The 11,610-nt window shown below is 36.0% G+C and overlaps 1 protein-coding gene across 3 annotated transcripts; it reads right to left on the bottom strand.

Annotated features, from left to right (window-relative positions):
* Positions 1-252: 252 nt before the first annotated feature.
* Positions 253-8,921, bottom strand: LOC148911970 (uncharacterized). Of its 3 annotated transcripts, XM_089028512.1 has the most exons (4): positions 8,732-8,799; positions 7,898-7,973; positions 1,680-1,803; positions 253-1,429 (listed from the first exon to the last, which is right to left on the bottom strand). In XM_089028512.1, exons 2-4 carry the CDS (start codon positions 7,940-7,942, stop codon positions 1,083-1,085), a joined length of 516 nt encoding a protein of 171 aa, XP_088884638.1. In that variant the 5' UTR covers positions 7,943-7,973; positions 8,732-8,799; the 3' UTR covers positions 253-1,082. The 3 variants fall into 3 exon arrangements, with proteins under 3 accessions (XP_088884638.1, XP_088884637.1, XP_088884639.1); XM_089028511.1 differs by lacking the exon at positions 7,898-7,973 and having other exon boundaries at positions 8,732-8,921; XM_089028513.1 differs by lacking the exons at positions 7,898-7,973; positions 8,732-8,799 and adding an exon at positions 3,208-3,249.
* Between the last annotated feature and the right edge of the window lie 2,689 nt (positions 8,922-11,610).

Below are 11,610 nucleotides of genomic sequence, written 5' to 3'. Positions count from 1 at the left end.
CTGTGAGTGAAAAAAAAGCCTCCCCCACTCACAGCAACCGTGGGGGGAGGGGTAGAAAGTGCGATTCAACCCCGCGATGGGGGGTTTCGCGATTGGAAAAGTCAGGGGGTGTCTCGGGACGCTGTCCGGAGTTCACCCTCTGGTGGGTCGTAAGAAGGATATATGTGTATGTACTAGAGGGCCTCTGGCGCGGGATGAAATAAGCCCCGTAAGCCCAAAATGCAAAAAACCCCACTGGGGATAGCTTGGTGTTCTGCGCGATGCATTCCCCAGTGGGGTTTCTGGCAAAATAAACGCCAGTTTTGCATTTTTATTTTCTCGGAATCCATCCTAACAGGGGGTGGTTGGGGTCTATTTTGTAAAATATTTCGTAAATTACGTCAGGATAATAAGGAATATCCTTATCCAGCCGACAAAACATCCACTCGTCTTTTGTCATATCAGAAACCTCAGGAATAGACTTACCGGTAATTTCAGACAAAAGATAGGGAATAGCTTTGTAATATTTCCCTAGTTTTAATTTTTTCAACGTTTTCCGTAGACTTTGCGGGGTTGTCTCTTCTAAGTGGTCTATGATTTTCTTCCTTACTTCGTTGTTTAAATATACCGGTCGATAACCTTGGATATGACTCATCCAGTCCCTGAAGTATTTTATTCTCTTATAAGGTGTTTTCTTACGACCTCCATTGGCGTAATATTGCTCTCTGGTAGCATTTGGTACGGCATTACGAATATTCTTACCACACTCGTAACACTGTGCTGACGTGTCGTCTTCTATTTGCATTTTCTTACCACAACACCAGAAACCCTTGGGCTTGGGTATGTTAACTTTGGGTCTTAGACAAATTATACAGAAGTCATTGATGAACTTTTTACATTCATGCATCGTATATCCAACAAAATATCTTAACCTCCATTTACGGTACCCATCGTTTCGACAACTAGCAGCAGTAAGGGAATCAGCGCGCGGGTAATACCCGACTCGGACGCTGTTACGTGAGCACGGGGAATATCCGTGTAATTCCGAGGGGTGACCGCGAGTCCCCCTTACTGCTGCTCTTAGTCTTTCGTTATTACTGCTGTTATTTGTTGGTGCCATCGTTTTTGTTACTGCTGTTGTTTGTTGGTCCATCGTCGTTGTTGTTGTTTGTTGGTCCATCGTTGTTACTGCTGTTGTTTGTTGGTCCATCGTTGTTACTGCTGTTGTTTGTTGGTCCATCGTCGTTGTTGTTGTTGGTTGTTGTTCCATCGTTGTTGTTACTGTTGTTGTTTGTCGGTCCATCGTTGTTGTTGTTGTTGTTTGTTTGTATTTCGTTGTTGCTGCCGTAATTTGTTGGTCTTTTGTTGTTGTTCTCAAGTTCACTGTCTGTATTGTTGATCATAATTTTCTTTGGCCCATCGTTGTTTCTGATGTTGTCTTGCTTTTGTTCTGTTGAACAAAAAGAAAGTAAGTGTCTCTGGAGAATCCGGTCCCTTACTGAATAAGGTGGTAATATAGATTAATAAATGACAGTGCAACCCACAGAAGACTTATGATAGTTGCAACGTGATATGAACTCAACTGGCATTTCGCGTTTCTGTTGAGGTTTTTGGTGCTGGAGATGACTGTTATTTCAGAAAAGTTTGATAATAATACGCAATAAAAACTGTCAAATCACAATAATGCCATATACTTGTACCTTTCATGAATGCAGTAAACATTTTTATGACCATCTTTCCCATCTTCACTCCTTCCTCCGGCTTTGTCATTACCAATGAACTGTTCGCCCAAGCCGGGGGTTCCATAGGTATAAAAACTGGTACCTGTATAATTTTATTGTTATCAGTATTATAATTCATACCGTGAGTATTTCATTATTTTTGTATTTATGTTAAGACCTGCAGTGATAGACCTAGCTATGGAGTGCAGGGGGTGCGCACTAATCCTGCCTGAAAGAATTTCGAGGGCTTGTTTTGAAAGCAGTACAGTTCTAGATCCCCACTGACCTAGATGATGCACACGGGGGCACATGTTGCAAGGATTAGAGCGGGGTGATTCAAAGAACATAATATGTGATGATGTAGATAGTAAATCACTTGCCCCAGCAGCATTGCCTACCAAATTCCATAATATTATATAATAGTAATAATAATATTTACATGAGGCTAAATGCACTAATTGCTCAAAGGTGGCTCAAAGGTTTATAAGATTGTGTGGGGTTGTGGAATGGTGGAACACCTATAAAAATCATGAAACCATAAAAGGCTCTGTACCACAAAGCCAGCTAACAAAAGCAAGCTAGTTGTCATTGAAATACAACATGCATGTACAAATCATAAAATAGATGTTTTACTCTGGTCCTATTTATATCAGCTTGAACAATACACATTATCAGTTAACCCACCAACAAGTTAAGGTCAGCAGCCAATCATGTTAATATTATTATCAAGTGTTTGCATGGAACATAGGTAGACTGAGCAAGGATGCTACCCTTGATAGGTTACTATGTCAATATCAACCAATCGAGACAAGTGCAAACTTTTTAAGCTGAGTCCACTAAACTCGGAACAGCAAGGTTGAAAATCCTTGAATAGGACCAACTAATTCAAGCAAGAATAGACCCCTTTCGAATTCCAAATTACTGCTGTGTTCCTTGATTACAGACTCATTTGCACAGGGTTAGCCTCAAGTTTGTGCAGAATATTCACGTGTTCCAGTCAAGGTCCGTCGAGTTTCAAAATGTTTGTATTGTTAAAGTTGTGCATTCTTTACTTTACCGTTGGTATTTGTGAATATTTAAACACATATTTAAACACATATTCCAGAATATGGAATCAACTGCCTGCCGACATCAAATCGTTAGATTCTGTTTCAAGTTTCAAGACTGCTCTTCATAGCCGCTACTTTGCTGGTCTGTTGAACACTTACTGCATAGACACTTATAAGACATGGAAATCAATCTGCCCTAAATGCTGTACTACGAATGACATTACTAGCAAACCATCATGTTGCTACTGAACTTTACTTAGCATATCATTATGATGTCTCAATATATTATATGATTCTATTCTCATATCTCTTTCTTATTTACATCAAGTTGAAAATAAGTTCACTAATTTTTAAGTCATTATCATTATTATCACACTATCAACTATTATATCCGTCATCATAACATACGCCATTTGTAATATTATTCCACTTATTTTGTGATCATATTGTGGCCGTACTTTATTTGGAGTCATGCTCTGTTGTACGGACCATACCACTAATTGTTTATGTGGTTAAAGCCTGATAAATAAATAAATAAATAAATAAATAAATAAATAAATGAATGAATGAATAAATAAATAAATAAATAAATAAATGAATGAATGAATGAATAAATAAACAAATAAATAAATAAGTAAGTAAGTAAGTAAATAAATATATATATATATACATACTTAACTTATTTTGGTATAACCCTCCATGGAACGCTAACGTTGAAACCAACTTTGGAAGAAAGTTCCTGAACGCCATTAATAAATGTTTCCACAAAGACCACCTCTACACAAGATCTTCAACAAAAACACCCTCAAACTAAGCTACTCGTGCATGCCTAACATAAAGAACATCATCGCCTCTCATAACAAAAAGGTACTCTCAGAAAGTAAAACAGCCCCACCACAAAAACCTGAAAAACAATGCAACTGCAGAAAGAAAGCTGAATGCCCACTACAAGAAAAATGCCTACAAACAAATGTAATTTACCAAGCAACAGTCACAACGAATACATCGACTCAATCATACGTTGGACTAGCAACTAACTTTAAAGAACGTTACAGAAACCACACAGCCTCCTTCCTACACGACAAAAAAAGAAACGAAACAGAACTATCAAAACATATATGGAACCTAAAAGACAATAACGAAACACATGATATCAAATGGAAAATAATCAAGAAAAGTCAGCCATATAGTAATCACAACAAAAAATGTAATTTATGTCTTAACGAGAAATTTATAATCATTTGTAAAAAGAATCTAGGTACCTTGAATAAGCGCAATGAATTAGCAACCCCATGTCCTCACAGAAATAGATATATACTCAAGAAATTCTACATCCCTATGTAATATAAAACCGAACTGTTACTTTGCAACCTTTTTCATTTTAAATGCCAGCGGATTACACCAACGGTCATTCATTGTAACTTGCCAGATGAGTGTGGTCATTGCGACCATACGAAACAGATTTGTTGCATTAAACAATGAATCAATTCCAAAAGTCTTGATTTAGTTTAAACTATATATGTATATATACAGCGATATGCAGAAATTCTGATCCAACTAAGTATATGGTATATAACTATATCGGGTGCATTATGGGTAATAGACCCGCGGGTTCAAAGCGGGATTAAAAGTACTAAAGCGTTGGCTGGCGTTTTGTTTAAGATAAGTTACCTTTCAAAACAAACTCCGCTTTTTCCAACCAGAAAAAGAATTTTCGCCCTGCCTAGGACTCGACAGTCGGCGTTATTTTCAATATAAACCGCTGTTTATTTTATACAATTTTGATTAATACAAACGACTTTAGTGCAATGAGGATTAATATTCAAACTTTCAATCTCGTGAGTGAACTTGTTTTGCATAAAATTGCAAAGCTTTTAATAGCTTGAGCCAAAAGAGAAAGAGAAAAATAAAATAAAAAGTAACCACAAAGAATCACTAAGTTATCAGAGGAGAAGTGGAAGAATATGCCTCTCTTAAGTAAGAATGACCTCTAGAAATTAGATTATCTAGAAATTATATTCAGCCTGTTCTTCAACTGAGATTTGTCTGAGTTGACGCTCAATAACAATAACACGGTACACTACGAATAAAGCAAAATATCTTATCCAGAGTAGCTCATGAACAATTTTTCTACCACTTTTGTTATAAGTCATATCCGACTGTTTTGGTTTTGCTGTCCTCGGAGTGATCGATTGTTTTAGAAGAGCACATATAAATAAGCGAAGAACGAGTTCAGAATTGAGCTCAGCTCAACCGAAACTTCCAAGAAGAGCGATTTCAGAACTGATTTTAAACTCAACCAATTGCAAAACTCCCAGTGTTTCACTTTACATCAATAAAACCGTTTACAATATGACATTTTTTTCTAATAGTGTAGAGGTATTAAAAAGTGAACACATTCTCGCCTCTTGACTTTAGCGCTGTTCATAAACAACACTCGGTAGGCCAGCCAACGCTTTGGTACTTAGCTTTGAATATCGCGGGCCTATTACCCATAATGCACCCGATATAGTTATATACTTTATACTTGGTTGGATCAGAATTTCTGCATAGAGTGCTTTTAGTCTCACTGTTGAATAGTTGACGTCAAATAAATTAGATAAGTTATTTACTATCTTAGCTGACGTCACCTAAATTTGAAACTACGAGTAAACAGCTACTGAGATCAGGGGGAGAAACGATGATACAAATGAATGTCTATTCACTCATTCTCTGGTAAAACAATCCCCCGGATTAGCATGACCGTTATTTGGCGCGCTTTTACTATTTTAGGTGACGTCAACTAAATAGATCTCTAAGTTAGATAAATTAATCTAACTATTCAACAGTGAGACTGAATGCACTCTATCGCTGTGTATATATATTTATATAATAGATTTTCACGAACGCGCGCTCTGATTGGCTGAAAAGCTATGTTTTATCAGAGTATAGAAACATAGATATGACGTCAAAACCATGTTTTCTAAACAAAATTAAACATAGAAAATACGTCACAGGAATTCGGCTTTTCAATTTCAAGCATTTTCACATTTTCAATTACAAATATTCATTTATTTTTATCAACAATTATGTCTTTCCTCTAAAAAAGGAAAATATGTCGTTTTGAAGCACATTTGATTGGTACTACATTTCGACGAGTAAAGCTTTCTTTCGTTTGTGCTGCGACTATTACAATGACCTTATTTCGCTAAACTAGAAGCTTTTTGCTTGACCGTGATGGTGTTAGAGAAGTCAAAAAATAATTTACAATTTTTTTCATAGTCTAACAAGAATGAACAAATCTATCGTAAGAAACTTAAGCTTACTTTACAAACTACCATCGTCAATTTTACGCTAATTTACGGTAATTTTTTTTACCGTAATTTGTTTTCCAATAGCCCGAGACTACGATTACAAAATACTACCTACACTACTATAGTCAACTAAAAAAAACAAGTCAACTAAACAAACAATTTTTCCAAGTACTGTACTGCTAGCTTTCTTGATTTTGAAGATCAAAATCGGCTCCTCGTCTCTCGGCTCCTTGGCATTCAAAGTGTTCATAAGCTGGTTTTCTTGAGTGTTTGTAAAGGTTAAATGTCCATTTAACGATCTGAACTTTGAAAACGTTTTTCAAACTCTTCAGTATTTGAATTTTCATTTCTTCTAGCAGTTAAATGCTTGTTTTCTTTGGCTTTTTTGCTAAAATTTACAAGCAATTCTCCTTTCTTTTGAACAAATGCGATAAACCAGTTGTATGCCAGCCTGTACAGATCTGTCATTACCTGTCAAAACTGGACCAATCAGATAGCCATAGGTCGCGTTTTTAGCCAATCATCGCATACATCAAATTTGTTTACGTGAGATTGACGACAGACGCGCGCTCTTTTTGTAAACAATTTTTTTTTTTTTTTTTTTGAAATTTTTACGCTATTTTTTTCGTAAAAATCTATTATATAAAGCGAATAGATCAGGCTTAGCTATGTTCTGTTCTCTGATAAAACACGACTGGAGCTGTAGGACGCTCAAAAAGCTATAGAAATCAACTCGCCTACGGCTCGTGATTTCTATAACTTTTTTCGTGTCCTACAGCTCCAGTCGTGTTTTATCAGAGAACAGAACATAGCTAAGCCTGATCTATTTGTTAAATATATTTATAAAATAAATTAAATAGTACGCACGCTGTGATTGGTTGATAGCCATGTTTGCATGAGGGTATGTAAACACAGTTGTGACGTCACAACTTTCGTGTTTTCCCGTTACAAGTTCAAAAATTTACAGTTTCTTTCGAGGAAAAAAACGCCCCCCAAAATGTATTTTGAAGACGAAGTTCCAAATTTTGACTTGTGTCAGGGCCACAGGCATAACCCTATGGTCTCATGCAGCTGTTTCTGATCGTAATATCGATCATGACAATCTCTCGTTGGTCACCGTAACGAGAATTCCCTCAGGAGCTACAACACACGGCCTTCGTCAGGACAGCCTCGGTTGTTCAGCAACGTGCTTTCTCATGATTTAAATGCACTGCCCGATAACGGAATACAAGTATTTCAAGGAAACAGTCAGCAGCTTCAAACTCTTTCCAGCGATAGCTCTTCAGCTCCACAAAATATCTTCTCGAGGCAAGACGAAACAATCGACTTCGCTGCCTTGTTTTCTGGCTGTCAAATTGAGCAAAACCACGTTTCTTTCAACCGAGAATTCCAGTCACAGTGACACTCAGTTATCTACTTTTGATCACTTTCGTAAAGATAATCAACTCTGAAATCTTTTATTAAGATTTCTATTCAATCTTTGGACATCTCTTTGTATTTGTTTTAAAGTTTTAGAATGATAAATGTTTGAAATAGCTAGCGATTCTTTCTCGCTTCACATTTGCCTCCTTGGCGTTTATTACACGAAATTTGATTGGCTAACGATCGAAGTTCGTGATGTATGGAGAATTTGTATTTTGATATGAGAATCAAATTCAAATAAAGATTTATTTTCTTGCAAGTGGTAATGTTTTCCCTTAGTATTTATGTTATAAAAGCAATAGAAAACTTTTTTCTCTGTGTTTACGTCTCGGGTTTGCATAACTGTCTCGAATTCTCCCAACCTCCCCTCGTGTTGCTATCAGGCTATGTAAACACGGAAAAAGTTTTCTATTGCTTAAATATATATGCTCACCATCGCTTCCACTACCACTTTCGAATTCCCATTCACGAGACTCATTATCACTCGAGTTCATGATCGTCCTGGAGTTCTAAAATGTAGCATCTGGATTTAATAACTGAATCAAGAACTTAAGTTTAAACATGTGTCATTACTTCACGTCGTTGAGATAATAATATTTAACCCTACGACAATGGAGGCCGCAATGACTCTCCAAATGACTTTAGGACCATAAGAATACCAAAAATTAGAGGTCAAATAGCATATGCATCATTTGAACATTGCAAATTGTTGGATGTAGTTCATGATATCAAAAGTTTATTAATTTTTATGGGTATAAAAAGTCCAATCTCCACTTTTGAAAATAAAATTAAATAAATAAATATAATGAATAAATTAATTAATCTAACGCTACCGTGAAAAACGTCTTATGACGTGAGAATCCATACGATTTTAATCGTAAATGCAAAAACTGACCCCCACCCCCAAGGGGATGAAATTTACTCGCTAAGGAAAGGATTCTAAGGTTGTGACGACATAGAAAATGGACCGTTTTAAAAATATATCCAAGAAAACAAACACAACAGTTTTGAATCTATAATATTCATAGTTTAGATAGTAATAAAATGAAAGGAGGTAGTTTTTTTTAAAAGCGCACATAAGCATAACATTCAGACTTTTTTAATCGAGCTATTCAAAAAGAAATAGGAGTTTTAAAAGGTGAAAAGCATTTTTAGAATGTGAAATTTGTGAAAAAAGCCAGTAAAATGTGTTTCTAGGATCAGAAACATTTTTTCAGTCAGAAAACGTCGTTGTCAAACAGATTAACAATGCAGTCAAGTACATCACCTTTGGAATACAGTACATGCAACGAACACATGCCAGAACTATTGCCAAATGTACAGCTTTCATCTTCCAAGATTTCTTTGAACTTAAGCTTTCTTTTTCTTTACAGAACAACGATTTTTTTTATCAATGTCCGCCGTACGCGGAGCGGTTATTGGGAAATGTAATACTTTTAAAGAAAGTGTTGGATTGTGTTTCTTGTGGCAGTACCAGTAGCTCTCACCAGGAAGACTGCAGGAAATCAATATGGAGATCAGAAGTTCAACGCTGTATAGATTTTCACCCGAAGTAATGAATATACCAAGCTATGATTCTGTTTGCAATTACTAAAAAGAATCATCAAAAACTATCCCAGTCAAATTGGTGACATAAGTATTAGTTTAATGGCCATTAGAAGACCTCGTTTTTTATTTTGCTATTTTGTTTCATTTGACTTTTTGCCTTTGTTATCCTTTTAGACTGAGGATTAATTGAAACCAAACGAACGTCTCAGTCCAGCCTAGATTATTATTTGAATCATGTGTGCAGGGCTAGTTTTATTAGTTTTCTTTTTTTGTCAAGATTCCAAGATAAGTAAAAGGCATTTGAAGATAATTAAAAGGCATTAAGGGGGTTTTCATTATTAACTTGTAATAGAGGAGCATGCTGCGAGTGGAGATGGTATCACACTGATCAATATAATGAAGCAATGACGTATGGACATAAATAAACTATGTATACAGTTGGATAAGATATGAGAAAAAAAGATAGAAGAACAGAAAAAAGAAGAAGAAGAAGTAGAAAAAGAAGAAGATAAGAAGATAAAAAGAAGAAGAAGAAGAAGAAGAAGAAGAAGAAGAAGAAGAAGAAGAAGAAGAACAACAACAACAACAACAACAAGGAGAAAAAGAACAACAAGAAAAAGAGGAACAAAAAGAAAAAGGACAAGAACAAGAAAAACGTACAAGAAGAGAAAAGCAAGAAGAAGAAGAAGAAGAATTCGAAGGGAAAAGAATTCGAAGGAGAAGAAGCTAAGAAGAGGAAGAAGAAGAAGAAGAACAATAACAACAACAACAACAACAACAACAAAGAAGAAAAAAAAAAAAAAAGAAGAAGAAGAAAAAAAAAAACACACAGGAAAGGAAGCAACGGCAACAACAACAGCAAAAGAAACAGAACAAAAATGCATGCCAATCAAATCTACGACATCAAATATTACGCGATATAATCGATATATCCAGTACGTGAGATATGGCAAAACCCCAACCGAATGGCTCGCTAATCTTTGTTTGTTTTTAAGTACTTCCACAACCAAGCGTGAAAATGTCTGCGCATGCTCCAAGTCCTTATGCAAATTTGTTGATTCAAAAAAGTCTCGTTAACGTCGTGTTATTGTAAAAGAATGCCAGATTTGACTTACAAACTTGCCTGGAAATCCTTCTTTCGTGAGCAAGCTAACCAGCATTTAGATCTTATTTTAAAGACTGTTCATAAATTTTCGAGAATACTTTGGTTATCTATTTACCATTGTTAATTTAATTAAATTCAATTTAATGGATAAAATTTAATTTAATTTAATTTAATTCAATTTATTTAATTTAAAAAAATAATTAAGTTTTTATTGATTAATTAATTAATATTTATTTGATTAACATTTTTTATTGTCACTTAGTTTGTTGAAAGCATCCGTCGCTACGGCGCCATATCAGTCAGAATGGACTCCCAGCTGCGAGCCACATATCTGTTTTGAGTTTGTTTGGTGTGTTATTCCCTCCCTTGCCACGAGGGTTTTTCGCCGGCTTTTGTCCAGTTTTAATTAAACCGCAAAAATCAACATGTGAATTGGGTATATCGAGTATTGTAAACAATAGTGAATCTAAATCCCAACGGAAGAGCCCCTTACTGAGAGCGATGGTTGTAAATATAAGTTTTAAGTTTAATATCGCGTCCATGGTGTCCATACAATTGTCACAAATCCAGTTCGTTAGCAATAGCTCTCTTAAAGTCAAACCCCTTACTTAATAAATAAGATAATAATAAAAGATCATATATTAATAAAATAAATTTATAAAACACTCAACAAAATTAGTCGATTCTGATTGGACAAGAGGATTACAATTAAATCGTTAATTGTACTCTGTAGAGTCCCAATTGAATTGCTCAATTGTTGTTCAGTGTGTTATAAACAAAACATTGCACGATCTTCTCGTACCATTCGGAAATGATAGATATTCGGTTTTGAAAGTTCTCAAATTGGACTCGCAAAACATCCGAATTGTACTCGAGATCGCACATGTAGTCTATTGTCTGTACTCTTATCGAACATGGAATGGTATCAGCATACGATCCAAATTCAAGTGGAACCACGAGCGCAGCGAGTCGTCAGCTTATTGGTCTGTCCTCTTATGGAGAATGAAAAATAGCCAATCAGCGCGCGAGAAATTGACAACTTTTGGTAAAACCCGGGTTGCATTGGTGAGAGGCGAGCGCTCTCACTGTTACGCCAACCATGCTTCAAACCAAGAGAGATAATGAGGAGTTTGTAATGCTAAAAATAACGTCTTACCAGATTTCTTCAGAAAATGATACGATAAAAGATAAAGTTTAATAGGTGACATGATGACACTCGTCCGCTTGTCTGTTCGAAATATGGACAGAAACCAGCGGTCGTGTTCACTTGCAGCGGGATTCGATAAATTTGATCTTGTCTCAGGGTGTGGACGAAAGGTATCCAAGACTTATAATAGCATAAATAATAACTTACGTTCAGTTGGACATGCCTGGGTATTGCATCTGACGACCTCACGTGACTTGCCCTGATATGAACTCCCGCCATTTTGTGGCGGTGGATTGTCACATTTGCGCACACGTGACTGAATGCCTGATCCGCATGTCAATGAACA

Source organism: Actinia tenebrosa, unplaced genomic scaffold, assembly GCF_029948245.1.
Source record: "Actinia tenebrosa isolate PJP-AT-01 unplaced genomic scaffold, QUT_ActTen_1.0 PGA_scaffold12__29_contigs__length_12842862, whole genome shotgun sequence".
In the NCBI taxonomy this organism is placed as follows: domain Eukaryota; kingdom Metazoa; phylum Cnidaria; class Anthozoa; order Actiniaria; family Actiniidae; genus Actinia; species Actinia tenebrosa.
This window is presented reverse-complemented; position numbering and strand designations above follow the sequence as displayed.

Excerpts from the sequence above, each read along its gene's own strand:
- LOC148911970 (XM_089028511.1), bottom strand. The coding sequence starts at position 8,794 with ATGAAAGCTGTACATTTGGCAATAGTTCTGGCATGTGTTCGTTGCATG. Across the intron at positions 1,804-8,731 it reads GCATGTACTGTATTCCAAAG|GTACCAGTTTTTATACCTAT; the intron begins GTGATGTACTTG and ends AAAATTATACAG. Across the intron at positions 1,430-1,679 it reads GTTTACTGCATTCATGAAAG|AACAAAAGCAAGACAACATC; the intron begins GTACAAGTATAT and ends TTTGTTCAACAG.